Consider the following 20,297-nt stretch of genomic DNA (forward strand, 5'->3'; position numbering starts at 1 on the left):
GGTCGGATTCTTCGTTCATAGCGGCCATTGGTACCACGTTGAGAAGTCTTTCGAATTTTTGTCTTCCGACCCTCTTTTGCTTCATGTCCTCGATGTAGTCGCACCATTTTATAAAATCGGCTGTCGAGCCGATCTCTCTGGCTAATAGTGCTTGATAAATATCTTCAGCCATTCCTTTCATCAGGTGTGATACTTTTTCATTCTCTGGCATCAAGGGGTTTACCTCTTGGTAAAGTTCCTAAGATGCTTTGGATATAGGACTGCGTACTTTCATCCACGCATTGAGCTCGATATTTTAATTGTTCCTCGGCTTTCTTCTTATATTTCTGCTGATCACCAAAAAGTTGAGTCAATCCAATTTTAAATGTTCCTCTTATATTTCTGTGCCCTCGAGGAAGAAATAAACATTTGCTAAACACATCATGTCGTCCCATTTGTTAAATTTAACGACTTTATCCTATTCTTTGAGCCATTTGCTAGGATCTTCTCCAAATTCTCCCCGAAATATTGATGGGCTCCTTAGTTGTTGGTATACGGGCGTAAATATTGTTGGTTGCATTTGTGTCACTTCTTCGGGCATTTTTGAACGTTGTCCTAATTCTGGAAAATAGAGTTCAAATTCAGGAGGTAATCCTCTTGAACGAGTACTGTCAGCAGAATCCACGGTTAAATGGTTTTTACCCGGCACATCCACTGTCACGAAGATGCAAAAAAATAACAAGTCACAAAGTATTACAATATCAAATTTATTCCCTTTAAGCTACTCCTAATAAGCAGATTCAGAAAAATCATTCCACTGCTTGTGAAAACCCAAATTTATATAGAAGTCCATAGAAAGTTCTAGAAGCTTCTATTACATTAACCAATGAATAACAATAAATTTAAATTAACCCTTTCTAGGGCCGTGGGAAGTATGCTTCCCACCAAATTTATCAATCTTTGTATGAAATCATGTAGGTTGGCATAAGTTCTGACAAATTTTTTTAGAAAAACAGGAACTTAGATGCTTCAGTTCTTTATCTCACACAAAATGATGTGTTTTGATTTGTTACTTAATAATTAATTAATCAAATTAAATTTATCTAATAAGTAAATGAATCCCTTTTCTTATTTTAATTTCAAGCCTAAAAATATTCCAACATTATATGACTAGAAAAAAAATGGCCCTATAAAGGGTTAAAGTCCAACCTTAAATGCAGTGTCGCATGGCTGAGATTTGAATCGCGGACCTCGTACTTTACCTCTCAGCCACGCTAACTATGTACAGATCTCCCTTTTTGCGACAATATACTGATTTATGAAGATACCGTGTGTATGTGTGGAGAGACAGACTTATATGGATTTTATTCCCTGTCTGCATCATGTTGTTTGTACTTTTAGCTGTGCATTTTTTTACATTAAGATATGAATTTTAATATGAAAAATTTTTATTCTCCAGTTCTTTGCAAGTGGTCTGTCCCAGCGTGGAAAAAAAGAATCTGAGGGAATATTAGGGTTCCTCATATCTGATATTCAAAAAGAAGTGCTGCGGGGAAAAAAACTTGTAAGTTTTTGAATGTCTGTACAATTTTCTTTTTGAATTTTTTTGTTTCTATTTAATAATGATGTGCTAAATACTGCTTGTTTTCTTGCATATGAACTGCATTTTTTTTTTTTTATATATATATAATTTAGAATAACATAAGGGTAGAATTATTCCATAGCCGCAGAATTTATCCGTTTGTAAAGGACACTTGATTAACTATTATTGTTACTTTCTTGGAATTTTGCTATGAAAACCGCTTGTGAAATTGGCTTGGCTGCAGAACAACAATTTTGAAACTCAATTAATAAGAAATAGTCCAATAATCCTAATTAAAGGAGCTAATAGAATTCTCATGTTTTTTCCCATTCAGTTTTTTTTTTACCAAATTTTAACCTGTAGGTTGACTTTTAAACTTTTTGTATATATAATTGTTAAAAGTGTGGCGGTTTTAGATTTTATTTCTTAATTTGATAAGGAACCAAGAATGTTGAAATATTTGTTGACCATATTTAAAGAGATGTATCTAATTCTCATTTTTTTTTTTTTTTCCTAGAATTGCTTCCATTGTAAAAGAAAAGGAGCAACTGTTGGATGCTGTAAAAGCATTTGCCGAAGAACTTTTCATTTTCCTTGTGGACTTAAGAATCAGTCACTTCACCAGTTTTTTGGATCGTTTTCGTAAGTGTAACAGAGTTTAATTTTAGATTCAACTCTGGACTATTCTTAAATCATTTCATTCACAAATTTTATCATTATTCATTATAGTGTGCACTTCCATAATTTTATTTGAACCTACAGCTTCATAATTGCTTTATTTGAAAGCATGTTTTAATGGCATATTTTTGAAATATCAGTTAGACATATAGCTTGTGTATAAATTAAAGTAATAAGTCTTTTATAGCTATATGATGGACTTGTTAAATGATTTTAAAATATGGAATTTAGCATATTTCTGGAAGTTCTTATGATCCTCTGCCCTTCAAGTGGCCATTTATTTTTATATTCGGCTCTGAATAATTGACTGTTAAAAATAAAATTAATATACACTCTGAGATGTTATTGAAGCTTTCTAATTCTGAGGAATATTTTATTCATTTGTCATTATTTAAAAAATTTAGCATTAACATGAATTAACTGCTTTGAAATTAATCATTAAGAATGGATCTGTTTGAATTGCTTGAAAATTTAAATCCATAACAACAAACTCTATGATTGACGTTTGTATTTTCATTTGCAACATTCTTTTTGATATCTAAAAAAAAGCATTTAATTAATTAGTTTAAATCTCATTTATTAATTAAAATCTCGTTTTATTTAATGGATGTGAGGATAAATTATGTATGATATTGGTTTTTTAAGGAAAATTTCGGATAATTACAAGAGCTTTATTATAAGATGATGTATGATCCCATAGGCTTTTAATCCCCTGATCTCGATTTTGGCTAGCTTAGAATTGTATATCCTAAAATTTCAAATTATCTCTTTTGTAATCTAAAGAAATTATTACAAAAGCGTCATGAAAAATGCTTAAATTTGAAAACCATTTTTAAGCATCTTAAAATTACTTAATTTTCAGAAAAGGTCCTTAAAAAGGGCTTGATTCTCTCGTGAAGACGAAGAAAGCATTTCGTTTTGTTTTATTTCCCCACCAGTTGAATACGATAATTCGAAATCATGGTCATGAAGGCTAGTTTACCAAAAATATCAGAAAAGAAAATCAACAAAATGGACCAATTCAAAGAAGTATTCCAAGGGTTCCAGCACATATTAAGATAACGTTTAATGGTGGGTTTTTTTTTTTTTCCCTCCCTTTTTCTTTAACAGCGTGCATTGCCATTTATTAAAACACTGGAACAGTTCTCTAGAAGTGGCAGTACGAAATGCGCACTACTCCATGCTTATTGCGAATTGAAAAACATTCTAATTTCAATTTTTAATGTTTTAGATGTTGTAGAATGTAAGTTATATGTATTTAAAGTTTTATGTGTTCAAGAAGAATATGCAGTATGGTCCGATCAACAGAAAATAAGAAAATAGCAGGAAGAATATAATGCGCCAAAATGATATATCGAACTTGGAAAAGGCTGCTTTAAAAATAATAACATATTCGATCATCATTCTCATTAACATGTCGTTTTTGGAGCAATTGTTTGAACGACCTACTGCAAATATTCAGTTGTACTATATTGAATTGTAATTAATCGCATAAAATCTAGTATGATGAAATTTTAACTTGAATCCTTAAATTTTCAATGACAGGGATATTTTTCGCTGTATTTTTTGTATTGACCCATCCATTTGAACATTTTTATTTGTTGGGTAATCTTGCCAAATTTGTTTTTATTAAGAAAAAAAGAAACTGCTGGATAATAGTACTTAAATATTTTTTAAGAAATTCTTTTTTTAAAGAATTAAGAAATTTTTTTTCAAGATTTATATTCTATTATTTTATAATGATTTTTGTTCTCTTTTTATAACTTCTATAGAATTTCTTCCCCAATAAAATCTCTCTTTAATATATAAAGACTTGTCCTGAGCAATGCCCAGCATAAAGCCATTGAAGTTGGAGAATGAAATTTCGGAAGTTATTTTTGGGCATTAGAGGCACACTAAGAAACGATTTCTCAGACTTTTAATTTGAAGTTTAGTTTAAAAAAAGGGAATTTCGATGCGTTCTCATCGTAACATCAAAGCATATGATCGCATAAAAATTACTTTAACGCCGTTTTAAAGATTAAAAATAAATTAATAATAAAAATTTCGTTTGTTAGAATGTAATTTTTTAAAAATAATTTCTGAGAAATTAGTTTTGGACACAGTTTATAACAAATATTTTTATTATAAAGTAATTCAAAATGATATTGCTTCTTTGCATGGTTGAATCATATTATTCTGCAGCTGGTAAAATTGTAGTAAAAGAAAAAAAATGCTTTCTTTGCTTTTATTTAAGCTTAAAAATTTTAAAGCATGTCCATTGAATAAAATTCTTTACTTGATAAGTTTTGTTAAATTTTAAAGCTAGGCAATATGTTGTCTCACGCTGGCTTCAAGAAAGACTCTTTTTAAAAATGCTTCAATTAACATTTTTACTTTCTCAAATACAAAATTTAGAGAAAATATTGCAATTGCCAAAAAACTCGAGCTCGAGATTTTAATGAATCTCCACGTTTTATACCTTATTGAATTGGAAAACAAATTTTCAGTAAATGTCTGTCTGTGACAAAGATAACACAAAAACACTTAAATCTAGATGGATGAAATTTGGTATACAATCTTCACACCAAACTTCAAATTTTCAAGCAACATCCATTCAGGGGAAATTTGTTTGTCTATCTGACTCTTCGAATGTGAATTAGAGGCAAGAAAAGAGCTAGATAGTTAAAATTTGGCACACAGAGTTAATATATATTGTATAAACATCTATCAAATTTTGAGCCAAATCCAACAAGGGGTTCATCACATGTCGATCTGTACTTTCAGAAATATGTAAATGTGATAAGTCAAAAACGAGTGCTTAAATATATCAAATTTGATATGCAATTTTGTGACTATAAGTGTTGTTTTGAATCAAATTTTTGTTTTAATCAATTGGGAAGAATGCGTCTGAAACCCAAATTCGCTTTTCAGATACTTTCAACCGCATGTCAGAGATTAATCCCAAAACATTACCAGCGATCATGCGATAGAATCAGTAAAAATGTTTAATTCCTCCTTAGTGTTAACATTCTGTAACTATTATACACCAATGCCACACAAGGCATTTCCTGGCAATATGCAAGAAAGTTTTGGGGAGACTCTCTGGCTGATTTATTTCCATTTTCCTTCTAACTACAAAACTGTTTTTACTTTATGAATTTGTTTCCATTATTTAGGAAAACTACGACTTGCTAAAGCATTTTCATTTCTTTGTAAAATATGTATAACGTTTCTTCTGTAATTTTTTAAAGACTTTGCTTATAGGTTAAAAAATAGGTTTTCGTTAAATTTTAGGTTCAAAAAGACTTTTACTGCACTATAGAAATAAGGGGTGATAAGACAATTTCTTTTTATTCTGTTCATTTGTAAATGTGGTTATTATTTATGAAAAAAATGATTTTAAAAACTTATTTAGAACATGACATTGTTCTATCATCAATTTCATAGCAGTTTTGCCAGTCTTATGATGATAAGCAAAGGATTGCTCTAGTTCTTAACTTTATAAGATTGCAAATAAAATTACTTAATAGAATTAGTCAGTGCAGGGAGAAATTTATTCTTTCCATTCTAACTATGTTGGATCTTAATTGATATTGCTTATATAAAAATCAAATACACAATTTGTGGTCATGCTCAGCTTCTACATCATTATCAACATTTTCAGAAATGTTGTATCTATCTGATATTTTATTTTAATTTTAAAAAATGTTGAAAAAGCTCGCAGATCTTTATTGTTCATTTTATAAGTCAACTGACTTAAATTTTTGGTATTAATAGAGGTTTTCATTTTTATTATCATTTCTATGCTTTTGTCAAATTCAAAAAGGCATAATTTTACAATAGTAGATGTTGTCCAAATACAGAAATAAATATTAAAATTTAAAAATAAGCATTTAAAATAAATTTTTAATATTTTTTTTTTTTAGTAAAAACTATGCTGTTTATGTATGCATACTTATACAAAGGTACTTAATTTTGGGGGATAAAGTGCTTAAAAGTACTTAATTTTTGCAGCAGTTTCTCACTACGCACCATAATAATTGAGTGTGTTTTTTTTTCTTTCATTGCTTAATACCTTAGGTTATATTAATTTATTATTTTGTGTCAGTGTATTTCAACTATATAAGGGGATGAAGATTATATATTCTTTAGCCAAAGCTTTTTCAACCAGTTATTCATTGATAGTCATCTTTAAGATCTGCATCTTGATTGTCAACTTATATTGAAAAAAATGATGGTAACATAATATGCCATAGTCTAAGAAGGTGCCTAGTTTTACTCTGCAAACCATTAACTATATCACAAAACAGTAGAAATTCTATCGAAATTTTGAAATTGCTATTATTTTTCCAGGTTTTCAAAAATCATTTCAGATCACAAAACAAGTTTTTTGGAATAGAATTTCTCAGCTGAGGATTAAATACTAAAGATAGAAAATCATTATTTTCTCCTAATGTTATGTATTTATATTATCTTTATTAATCCAGGTAATAAACTTTGTATTAGATGTATTGTTAAATCATTGATTAATTACTAGTAATCTATTATTATGCAGAAAAAATTTCCATTTTCATAGTAGTGTAATTTTTTTAATCTTAAATACAATATACAGTACACTCCCGAGTATCCGGCCTAATGTGCCGGACGGATAGGCTGGATAAACTGGAGTTCTATGTACTCTTTTCTTTACCCACCAGTATCGGAAGACAAAGTTTTTTTATACGAAAGCTCACTGTTATAATATGTATTGTCTCAAGCCCTTCATTTATCTCAAGTCACATAGAATGTGAACGCTTCCACATTCTGATGAATCGTAGAAGGAAGGCTCTGTACTTGCAGTTTATATACTACATTGCAAGTTTCATGAATTTTTTTGAGCAAAAGTTAAAAAGGTTATAAATTTTTCTCATTTTAGCATAAATTCTGTAATGCCTAACTTAAATGCAGGAAACATAAGCAGAACATTAAAGTAAATCGTAGGCCTAATTCTTAAGAAAATTGACTCAAACATTTTATTTTTCACTTATAGATGATTACACAGATATAAAGAGTTAACCCTAAGATAAGAGTCAAAACTTAGTCTTTAGTTTTTGAAAAAGTCCTTAATAGATAATTGCTTCTGCATTTTAACTCGTTTCCAATGGCTTGCCTTCCTCATTTAATTACGATAAATGAAAACTAGGCCAGATAGTCGCGGACCGAATACTCGGGAGTTTACTGTATGTTGCAAATTATTTGATAATATATCTCCTAGAGTATTCTATGTGTAGAAGTAAATATCAGTAAAAAGAAGAAATATGAGTAAAAGTCTAATTATTGTTAAATAGCATTAGAACTGACCAAATTTCAAAGCTTGTCAATAAATGCAACACATTCTTTATTTATCAAGACAGTGTATTGGGACACACCTATATTTTGTGTTACAAGTTGTGTAGGCTATTTTTAACTACCCTCTAGTATAGTAAGTTTTTTGCTGTATACTGTTTTTATCTTTTTTATCTTTTTACTGTTTTATCTATTTTTATTGTGACTTTTGTTCTTTCTCTATCATTCAGTTATTTCTTGAACTGTATCCATGCAAACACATTTTATTTATTTATTTATAATTGAAATCTTTATTTACCTTTCATTCATCATTTGTGCAAGAAATCTTTTGCCTTTATTTTATTTTGTTGTTAGTGTGCTTTCATAATACTAATTTGCATTTATTTCCTAGTTCATTTTGTCAGTTGCATAGGCCAGTGCAAAAGCCCATCAAAATTCCTGAAGAAGAGCTTTACTGTCACATTTGTTTCTTGTCCCTGCCAGAAAAGGATTTAAACAGCTGCTTGTACTCTACTTGCTGTAACCGTAATTTTTTTCACCGAACATGCTTGCAGGTGTGTAAATGCAAGATATTTTTAATTGGAAAAATTATTTTAAAATGTGTGCTTAAAGTTCTAGTGTGCCATATCATTTGTGTAATTCAGAAAACTCTTTGCAATTTGAAAATCTCAATAGCTCATAGGTCTTTTGGGGTAAAGTTACTGTAGATCTAGGATTATCCTAAGCTGATTGGATCAAAATAAACATTTAAATTAACAAGACTAAGTCTAATTAATATTATATTAAGTAGGAAATTCAAGGAACTTGAAAAAAATTCGAATGAGCAAGCTCCACTGTACAAAAGTAATGTCTTGTGAATGTGTTAAAAAATCTGTTCAGTTTCTAAAGTTTTTACTGTAATCAATTTTAAAAAGCGACAAACTTATTCCTTCTCATTTAATGTTAAATATCATATGAAAACTTGATTCTTTAGATATGAATACAATTTTCCTCATTATTTTACAAATGTTCTTTTGCCTTAAAATTGTAATAGTCTAAAAATTTCTATGATATAAAATAACTAAAATGTAGTTTTTTGCAAAATATAGAAGAAAAAACATTGATGAAAATAATTTAATTGAATTAATAAATTATTAAGCTTCAAAAGCCTGACATCATATAATATTTATTTTGCAGATATTGCTACACTTTACCGCGTCCCCCTTTGTTATAGGGTTACCTTGTGCATGATTATGGCTATGAGATATAGTTTTCCTATTTGATTTTTTAGGGATTTTATCACTAGTTTAATTTGCAACTATGAAAATAAAATTGAAAAAAATTAAAATTTAATTATAAGAATTGATTTAGTTAGTTACAGCTGAATCACGAAAAAGTTCTGTTCAAAATTATTCATTCTTAATTGAATTTAAAAGATCTATATAAGAATTGAATAAATATACATATTAATTACAGAAGTATGTTCGATTTTCATGCATAAGCATTTTGTGTTAGAACTAACAATTTTTTCATGAAATTTTTAAAATGCTTATTAGTAAAATGAGTCAAGTATTTTTGAAAGTTAAAAAAAGGGTATGTTCGAATATATTTTTTAAAAAATTATTTTTATTAGAAATATGCCTTGAGTGCTGGGCGCTACTTTTTCAAATGTCCTTTGTGCAATAATTCCTCTGATTTCATGAATGAAATGGAATTTTATGGAATTTGTGTTCCTGAAAAGTAAGTTTATTTAAGCATTTTTTATTTAAGCATAAATAACAATATTTTTTATGAATATTTTCATGTAAATACTCTATTTTTCTTAAAATTTGGCTGTGTGATTTTAGAGATGCATCATGGGAGTTAGAAGAAAATGCTTATGAAGATCTTCTTTATCGCCCCGAATGCGGTGCAGCTGATTGTCTCTTTATTGGTGGCAAGAAATATAATGGCAAAAGGTGATATTTTGTAATTCATCCTAAGTTTTGTGATCTGATTGTCATGCTGATAAGCATTAGTCATTTTAAGATCCATCATTTGTAACAGTTTATGACCTATTAAAGAAATTGAAGGTATTCTGTAAAAAATATATAGACACTAAGTATTATTTTCTGCTGATTTTTTCTGCCATAAATAGACTTACAAATATTATATATGACAAGGTTTCTTAAACTGTGTGTTGCAGTAAGTGGGTTCTACAATATTATGTTGAGTTTTTTAGATACTTAAAGCATTTTCTTCAAGATTCTTCATTTGTAGACACATGTTTGATTTATTATTTTTAATAAAAGCAGTTTTAAAAATGCCTTTTTATTAGTGTGTTAAAAAGATTTTTTTAAATTATTTTCTACTTTTTTTTTTTCTTTTGTCTATAATTTTAAATATCAATTAATCAATTTAAGAAATCAATATTTTCACAACTCACCACATGGTGGGTCAATTAATATAGAATCAGAATTGGATTTTATTATTCAGTTAAGTGATAATTAAATTTTTGAAATTATTAAAATAATGTATCATTGTCAAAAATAAATAAGTATTTAAAATTCTAAACTAGCTCCTTATAAAATTAGCTTAAGATCAATTATAAACTTCCTCTTTAATAAACATAACAAGCCCAGTTAAATAAAAGTCATCTTAAAAGGTTTTGTTAAAATTTGCTCCGATAGCTATTTTTATTTGGAATTTGATCATATATCATTAATCAAGTATTCGTTTTTGGATTATTTCCTATTTCAGTAAAATGTTACAATTCTTGTAATTAAAAAAAACCTTTGTCATAAAGTGAGTCATAATTAGCAGGAAACATTACAAATGCTCTCATATATTTGTTTTACATAAAAGATTAAGGAGGAGTTATAATACTATGCTACCAGAATGGACAGCAATAACACAGGCTCAATACCAGCATATATAGAGAATGGTAAAATTTCTGGTACAATACCATTACCACATATTAGGATAAAAATTAAACACATTTTGCCAAAAAAAAAAAATTATGACATGATTTATGTATGTACCCTTTCATGCTGTTTTTAAAAAGAATAAGTTTAAGAGAGAATTGAATCTAACCATAGATAGTAATTAAAAGCAAATATTAATTATGCTATTTAAAAAAAGGCTGAAGAATGTTTCTTTCAAATATTCATAAAATGAAAAGGGTTTTATGAATCTTCAGAAAATATTTATTACTCTATAAGTAGTTTTATTCCTGTCTTTATTATATTGCCTTGAATTTGAAGGCTATATTTATTGTAATACTTAAGGTAATCAAAAAGGTATGACTGGTGGTATCTTCTATTGACTTGAAAATTGATAAATGCATTCCTAGTTCTCTGTAATTTCCTTATCCTATGAAGTATCTTAAAACTGGTGATTAAGTTGTGAAATTTCACAAGTTTTGCACTTTCTCAAAATGAAGTTAAATTATTATTTTTCAGAGAATTGATTTAGAATTAGTCATGCATTCATATTCATGCTATGAATATAATTTTTGTTGATAGTTAAATTCTGATAAGCACAGGTCTCAACTAACAGAAGAGATGCATGACTATGAATGTAGCTTCTGTTTGATAGTTGTTGATTTCTTCTAAAAGTTTTGCCAGTTATTAATTTTTAAATAGATAGACTCGTTACCTTCTATACCTGCATCTATTCATAAAACTCAAGCTGAGCTTTCTTCTAAAAATGAACAATTACCGACAAAACCAACTACCACTCGTAGTGGACGTCATGTCCATTTTTCAACGAGATTAATTACTGATATGTAAATTGTCGTGTGTGTATATATATATATATATTGTAACTGTAATTTTATGTATTTCATATATTATTGCATCTATTTACATCAATTTCTATTTACCAGTTGAAATCATTATCCTATATTATACTTATTGTATTATGTGATGTTTTATTTTTATGCGCGTATAATTATCTTGTATTATTACATTTGTCGTTCTCCTTGTTCACTAGGGGGATACTCATGTAGTGATCGTAGCGCCATCTTTTATTCACGTCATTCTAAAGCGCTACCTACCTACTTTCCCTAATACAATCTATGTTAATACTTCGCCCGTGGAATCCCCGTTCTATGTATACGTGCGCTAAGCAGGGATGTTCCAATAGTTGTTAGTGTAATAAAGAGTTTATTTTTCTAATAGCGATGAAATGCTTTATACAACACTCTACATGAACATCACCATAACCCTATTCGTTGGAAACTGCTATAGATAGTTTCTCATGCCAATCTAATTTAAGTATCCGTAATTTCTGCATGAAGAATTTGGCTTTACTTATTACAGGTCCTAAACGACCAAGAGGGTCAAATAAGTTTGTGATCTGATCTGAGAGAGGGCACTTTTTCAAAATGAAGTTCAATTATTTTTCAGAGAATTGATTTAGAATTAGTCATGCATTCATATGCATGCTATGAATATAATTTTTGTTGGTAGTTAAATTCTGACAAGCACAGGTCTCAACTAACAGAAGAGATGCATGACTATGAATGTAGCTTCTGTTTGATAGTTGTTGATTTCTTCTAAAAGCTTTGCCAGTTATTAATTTTTAAATAGATGGTTAAGTAAATTCTTGATTTAATGTTTATCCTATTCCTAATGTTTATTGAAATATTCTTATAGATGACTAGTGCTCTGAGACTTTTATTAAATTATGAAATATAATTTGCTTCTTAAATAAGAATTATGCTTGTATTTATAAATTTAGTGCTGAGGTTTTGTTGTCATGCTCTAATTGTGGGGCAGATGCAAGGCATCGAAGCTGTGCTAATTTAGATGATGATGAAACAACATGGACATGTAATGAATGTAAAACCCTTGAGGATCAAAGTACGTATTTCAACATTAATAGGCAGTTATATAGTGTATTAAATTGATTTTATTTATTTTAATTACTTTTCATTTTGCAGTTTTGAAAAAAAGAATGAATCTTCAAAATGCTTCAGAAATAACAGAAGGTGCCAAATGCTTGGATTCAGTAAACCAACAAGTTCCTATAGTAGAAATGCAATCAAATGTTTCTGAACCGTCTTGCAGTAATCTCTATTCAAATGCCACACCATCTCTTATATCAAAAACTGAAAATCTCGTAAGTGATTCTGTTGGTGTTTCAACAGATGAATGTGACGAAGCTATAGTATGTGAAGAAATTCCTTCAGCTGTTGTTTCTCCTTTCAAAGTTCCACCAGTTGCTAATACCAGGGTGAAATCTAAAACAAAGAAAAGAGCAAATTGTATAAATTTAAAACGAGAAATTGCTTCTGAAGACCCAAATTCAAATAAAAAGATATGTTTTGTGAATGGCGCATTCAATCGAGTGAAAACAGAAATAATGCAGCAAAAGCCAACCTTCATTTTGAATTGCAATTCGATTAAAAAAAGTACTTCTAAGCGTCAGTCTATAGTAGTTTTAAAGAAACGTAAATCTGACAAGAAATTTAATTCTGGGTGTTGTTCTGGTAATTCACAACAATGTATTAAAAAGATGTTCGGATTGCAATGTCATAATTACCGAATATAGCTCTTTGCTTATAAATTACTTGTATCTGCACAATATCCCAATTGTGCAGTTTTTTATTAACTTTACACTTTATATATAAGAGTGCAGTATTGAATAAAATATAAGCATTACTTCTTTTAAATGTATTGTTATACTCCTTTTTTTTTAATTAAAGTGCAAGCATGCAGATAAAACTGAAAAATAACAATTCATGCTTTTTTTAATACATAATATATTCCAAATAATTGTAAACTAGTTCTAAATCTAAAAATGACCTAAGCATAGTCCTTCATTATGCAATAAAAATGTTTTTCTAATAATCTTTTTGTAATTGCTTAACAGAATTTAATTTCTGGATATTCCTTATATAATTGAATCTATTGTATTTTCACTGTTTTTAGAGGTATTTATCCTATATACCTGCCATAAATTTGTCATTTGAGTATGCAATTGGATAATTATTTTAATTCTTATCCAATTACTGATTGGTGTAATAGTTATTGCAAAAGTTCAGTTTTTTTTTATCTGAAATCTACAACAATAAAATTTGTCGAGTGAAAAAGAATTGTTCAAGATGGCTATAGATGCATCAATCGTCTTTTTGTCTTGTTTCACAACTATATTAATAAAGTGATTTCTGTAAATAGTCATTATTTTGATGTTAATAAATTGTTCAAGTATGGATTAAGTGAAACTCTATTGCCATTGTACACACAAAAAAAAATTGTTTACACATAATGGACTTTCCTCTGTGCTTTGATTTTCATATTCATGTGTTCATTATTAATGTGCCTTAAGGCTGTAATATTTATTTATTGAACGATTTTAACTATAGCATCTTTTATACAGGGTGTCTCAAAAACCTTGACTGCTGCTTTTATTCCTTCAATATTGATCATAGAGATATACTGTAAAAAACAAAGTTGTGTATAAAAAGGTGTAAAATGTTATGAAATCGATTAAATTTTTCAGGGGATTAAACTACAAAATTTAAATTTTTATACAGAATCCGTACAAAAAAAAAATCCCAGTGAGTAAAATGTGCCCCATCCTCTAATAAGGTCATGTACAAAATTTCAGCAATTTATCACAAAAAGTCTCAAAGATATGAAACTACATAAATACTGGCTTAAACCACTTTTCGATGCCTGGATATGAGTTCACAAAGAGGAAAAATCATGTCGGATGTTCGTGTTTTAGGGATCGTACACAAATTAACAAAGAAAGTAATGATTGAATAAATAAATAATAATTTTGCTATTTGTCGGTTCAAAGGTATTAAAAATTTGTAGAAGTAATAACTTAAAGGAAAGATTACATAAGTTTTTTTTACAAGTTCATTGATTGTGCTATTTTTAAGTTATACTCTGTAATTCATGATATCAATTTTTTAAGAAGCATAGGTTTTAAAATTTGTATTTAAAACTAAAGATATAAATCATATTTTATTTCCTTATGATGCATTCCTGCATCACGTCATCTGTACTGAAGCTGTAAACATTTGCATTCTAATTTGTGACTGACCCTTCACCAATTTTATTTTAACATATCTTTGAGAGTTTTCATGATGAAATTTTGTACATGGCCTTATTAGAGGATGGGGCACATTTTACTCACTGAATTTTTTGTACGGGGTCCATATAAAAATTTAAATTTTGTATTTTTTAGAGTTTTATCCCCTGAACATTTTAATAGATTTCATAACATTTTGCACCTTTTTTTTTATGCAACTTTGTAATTTACAGTATATGTTTGTGATCAATATTTAAGGAATAAAAGCCGCAGTCAATGTTTTTGAGACACCCCGTATAGTTGCCATTGTGCAACTATATAATATAAATTCTTATACTTATATTCTTTAACATGTCACCATTTTATTGTCAACCATTATAAGCTACCAAGTATCACAAGATGCTCTACAATACTTTCCAATGTTCAGATTATTGAAGAATGTTATAGTGATATAGACTATCTTGTGCTAATAGGGTATATTATTATGTTTGATTACTGTGTCATTAAAGTTTACTTTTATTTCTGTTTCAAAGCTATTATAATGATTACTTTTATCGAAGACAAAATAATTGCTGTGCTTTATGTTCTTGAATTTATTCATTTGTAAATCCATTTGTTATCTGTGGTGAACTTTTTTTTTAAATAAATTGTCTGGTATTTAGGCTTATTTTTATGTATTGTCTGAAGTCATTTAAAGATTATAGAAGTGGGAAAGAATATCATAAAAATTGAGATTAATTTGTTTAGGATTAAAAGGTAATTTATCGTTCTTTTATAGTATGTATGTGTAGAAGATACAAAGAAGCTGGAATTTTACTTGACATTTGTTTTTATAATTCATGATATATTTGATTCCAAAACGTTTTGGCATTGTTTATCCTATAAAAAGATATGTTGATGGAATAATACTCTTATCTAATTTAATCTATAGTATTTATGATTGTAAGTATTAATACTAATTTATATAAAATGGTTAGAGCACTTTGTATAAATACTCATTTATAACTTTTTCCATATTGTTATTCATTGTTTTCTTTTCAAGGATAAAGTGCATGTTATCTCGTTATCTTCAATCTCAGTTCTGATCATATGGTAAAAATCATATATTTCAAGCTCAAATGAATTTAGTAAGTTTCATCTTTCAAAGTTTTCTTAATTTACATACAGAGATCTAACATTTGTTGTAAGCAACTTAATTCATCTCAACTACAATTTTGGCATCGGTTATATTGTATTGAAACCAGTATTACTTTTTTACGGATGATTCTCCTTATTTCATAATAATGTCATTTCTAAGAAATGTATTTTAATATCATTTTCAGAAATAATTAATCTTTTATTCATTTTACATAAATTAGCACAGTTAAAGTACAAGGCAGCACTTGTAAATGTTATATTAAGTATTAAAGAAAAATGGTTTTAGTTTAATGGCAAAAGAGGAGGAAAACCATAAACATACTTACATGTCCTACTCATAAGTGGTAATTTCAGAAAGAAGTTTTAATGAATTATAGCATTCGCCCAAAAAATTATTAGCATTTTTAGTTGGAACACCAAATTGTATACAAGACTTTGAAGAAATCTCATAGGGCAGGGTATTGAATTGAAATTGATTACCATTTACGTTTTTGTGTTGGTAATGATGGCTTAAATATTTTATACTTTTCATCATTTTGAATGAATTGTAATTTATAGTAATGACGTTTCAAGTGCCTGGATCGAATGAGAAATTTTAAAAGTAGTTACATTTATCGCGACTGCATTATCTAAATTGGTGCTAGCATAGAATTTGCACCGATTTAACTAAGAATTATGTTTTATCAGAAGTTACAGTTAAAAGAATTAATCAAAAGGACCATTTTTAACTATTAGAAATAAGTATGATTGAATGTTAAATTTATTATAACAGGTTTCATTGATCTTGTACATATCCAAGACAGAGCTATAAACTCATTTTATGGGCCTAAAACACTGACCACCATTGCTTTCCTTTAATAAGAGATTGGCTGCTTTCTGCTTTGGTCTGTAATTTCCCAAAACACACCAGCTAGACCTCTCACTTGTTTTGGATTCGTTCTAAAATTCGTCCTAATATTTTTAGTTTGATGGATTACATTGAATATACTGTCATCTTTCATATTCATGTAAGTACTTAATACTATTTTCTTTTATAGCAGTATTTTCCTAGTTGTAACTTTGCTTTCAATTGAACATTTAAGTCTAAAGTTGTATTAACATTAGACTACACATTATGTGTAGAGAGGCGCGTTTTAAAATTCAGAAAATTCGGATTTTGTATTACAAAAATAGATTGCTTAATTATTTACTTTTGCCTTTCATTAAACAAAACGTTTTTGTTATAGATTTTTATATTTTAAAATCTTTGCGGAATAACAATCGGAAATCGTATTTCCATTTTTACAAAAAGTGCATAAAATTCCCAGTTAGTTATAATTAAGATAATTGTGTAAAGAACGATTTCATTATTTTTGATATACAAAATTGATACTTAATATAAGGAATAATTCTAATATTTAATAGAGAACTCAATTTATATATTTCAAATTCTTAAATATTCGATCTATTTATGGTTTTTTAATGCTACTATTTAAAGCAGTGATTAAACATTTAATGAATATTTTGTCATTTCAGCTCATCTTTATTAAATGATTCAGAATTTTAATTTAAAATAATAGCTTACTTTTCTGATGAGTAGACGTTTTTTATTTTCATTTCAAGTTGGGGGGGGGAGAGACTTCATTCATTGGCTATATTAATAGGGGGGAAAAAGATATTTAATTTCAGATCAAAATAAATAAATAGCGTAGGAAAATACACCTCCAGAAACATTTCGCTTATTTGAGCATAAAAGAATCAAAAAATTAAATGAAGATTCAATTATTCAGTAACTAGGATCTTGCTTGGAGGCGGCGGCAAAAGCAAATTTTCCCACGGGAGGGGACTAACATTTTTCAAATTCAGCTTCTACGTATCACATAATAATCGATTTCACATTTTAAAAGTAGTTAGCGTATGTAATTAATATATAAGCTAATTATATTCAGTAATTATTTGGACTATTTATCAAATAATTATTGTAAATATGCTTACAAATAACTTTGATATCGAGATAGTAAGAATTTTCTGACGGAAAGAAGAACTAAAAAGAAATGTAGAATTTAGAGCATAAATATCATAACAAAATATACCACTCTGATATTGTAAATAAATTTGCACATTATTATTAAAATTCATAAGAAAAAGTAATTATTGAAACAACAGAACATTATAATTAAATTGTTATTTAACTCACACATGTATATATATATATATATATATATATATATATATATATATATATATATATACAGGGTGGTCAAAAAAAAAAAAAACTTCCCCTATATATGAAACCCTAGCGGCCTATCCGCTCAACCAATCGAACCAAAATTTCAGACATGGTTGTTTGAAGGTATGCGCTGGAGATTGTGATGATTCTAAACAACGCAGAGCTTACGGTTACAGTGAGAGAGTTTCGAATGGCAACACCCACTTTTTCCTTGCGCAAATTGATCAGCGTATTGAAAAACCACAAATGGCGTTGGAACGATTAGCGTGTGACGAAAATTGCTGGCATAAAGCATTTGCAAAGAAGAGCATTATAAAAGACTAATGACGACACAAAGAGAAGGAGCTTTGACCCACTTTGCATAATTCACAGGATTAGACAGTAGAAACACCAATCGCAGGACACCACGTGCAAAGAAGTGTGGGGAGAGTGTTTCTTCAGTCAGATGTTCGATTGTGCCATCAAGATGACGCTTACAAAGAAACAACGAGATGAATTGATAAAGCTGTTTTATCTGAACGAGGAAAATGCTGCCGAAGAGGTGCGAATTTATCGGTGAAATCACAAACTAAGACGAGGCCCATGTTCCGTAAGAAAATTTGAAGAAACTGGATGCACTTGCGATCAACCTCGATCCGGGCGACCATCTGTTCCAGTTGAAGTTGTTGCGGAAATGCATAACACGATTACTGCAGGTCCATCGCATACTGCAAGAAGTGTTGCTCGCAATTTGGATTTACCGAAAACCACAGTTCTCAGGCTTCTGCGCTCTATTCTGCGGATGTTTCCTTATCAGTTTCAGCGCGTCCAGATGTTGCAGTCTGGAGACGAGGAACTGCATGTGGATTTCGCAAATTTTCTCCTCATCAGATATGATGAAGATAGATGGCCGCTGTGGATAATATGGATGAATGAGGCACACTTCACTTTAACTGGAAATGTTAAAACCAAGAACTGTGTTCAATGGGCTGACAAAAACCCTCACGATGAAGCCAAAGTGACTCTGTGGTGCGGCACCGCTAGCACATTTGTCCTCAGTCCGTACTTCGAAGAGGTCACTACCACAGGTTTGAAATCGTGCTCTGTCACAAGAGACCGGTATAAATCAATGTTGCAGAATTATGTTATTTCTGAATCGCAGCAACGAAATGTCATTAGTGACATTGTATGGAGGCAAGATGGAGCTCCTCCACACGTCGCCCAAAGTGTTCGACCAGTGCTGCAACAACACTTTGGTGATAGAGTCATCTCTCGTAACTTTGCAGTTTCGTGGCCACTCCTATGGATTTCTGGTTCTGGGGTTATCTGAAATCTAAGTTGTACACGCCTGGTCCACGAGATGTGTCAGAATTGCAAGATGCCATAAAACGTGAAGTTATGCAGATTTCTCCTTTCATGTTACGTTCGGCATTGTTGTCCACAATCTCCCGAATGCAATGTGTTGTCACCTGCGAAGATGAACATGTTGAAAACTTGTTCACTTTCCATTCCAATAAAAACTTTTTTTCTCTTTCCTCTCTGTGTTGTCATTAGTCCTTTATAATGCTCTTCTTTGCAAATGCTTTATGCCAGCAATTTTCATCACACGCTAATCGTTCCAACGCCATTTGTAGTTTTTTAATACGCTGATCAATTTGCTCAAGGAAAAAGTGAATGTTGCCATTCGAAAATTTCGAAATTCTTTCACTGTAACCGTAACCGTAAGCTCTGCGTTGTTTAAAATTATCACAATCTCCAGCGCATACCTTTGAATAACCATGTCTGAAATTTCGGTTCGATTGGTTGAGCAGATAGGCCTGTAGGGTTTCATATATAGGGGAAGTTTTTTTTTTTTTTTTGACCACCCTGTATATATATATATCATTACAATATTTATCACTTTCATACTATAAATTTAATGTACCAGTATCCTGCTGTTGGTATATAATTCATCAAATTTTTTGATAATTTATCCTAGTCAAGATTCTTGGATTATTTTTTTGTGTGTGTGTCTGTGAATTCCTAACATCATTAGGCTTTTTAGCTTTTTCTCTAATATAGTAGTTCGCAAGTAATTTTTTACCAGGGCAGATTACTGAAACTCCTTTCGCATGTACATGTAGAAATAGGAATAATACAGGCAATGAATAAGTATTTCGCATATATATTTATATTCATTTCAATTATTATTATGTTCAAGACATTCAAATAGAACGAATGCTCTTTATTTTAATATAAACATTCATTGGGAATTTATATTTGCTGAACTTTTTTAGATATATTTAAAAAATGTTTTTATAAATTAATAATTAATACTACAAAATAAAATAATAAAGATCTTGCTCGCCTCATTCAAAACAAGTTTAGTTTATCTTTACAAATTATAGTATTTTTAGTTCAACGTCTTGTAAATTTTTCGAT

The 20,297-nt window shown here is 29.4% G+C and overlaps 1 protein-coding gene across 1 annotated transcript in view; it reads left to right on the plus strand.

The window, feature by feature from the left end:
• Positions 1-13,308, plus strand: part of LOC129960459 (PHD finger protein 7-like) — a 51,326-nt gene extending 38,018 nt beyond the window's left edge. The window contains exons 4-10 of the mRNA XM_056073908.1: positions 1,439-1,543; positions 2,079-2,203; positions 7,938-8,100; positions 9,159-9,265; positions 9,373-9,483; positions 12,248-12,369; positions 12,450-13,308. Of these exons, the coding sequence (XP_055929883.1) occupies positions 1,439-1,543; positions 2,079-2,203; positions 7,938-8,100; positions 9,159-9,265; positions 9,373-9,483; positions 12,248-12,369; positions 12,450-13,060 (1,344 nt within the window). The 3' untranslated portion in view covers positions 13,061-13,308. The remainder of the gene's footprint in view (positions 1-1,438; positions 1,544-2,078; positions 2,204-7,937; positions 8,101-9,158; positions 9,266-9,372; positions 9,484-12,247; positions 12,370-12,449) is intronic.
• Positions 13,309-20,297: the final 6,989 nt, after the last annotated feature.

The sequence above is a fragment of the Argiope bruennichi genome, chromosome X2 (assembly GCF_947563725.1).
Source record: "Argiope bruennichi chromosome X2, qqArgBrue1.1, whole genome shotgun sequence".
NCBI classification, from domain to species: Eukaryota; Metazoa; Arthropoda; class Arachnida; order Araneae; family Araneidae; genus Argiope; species Argiope bruennichi.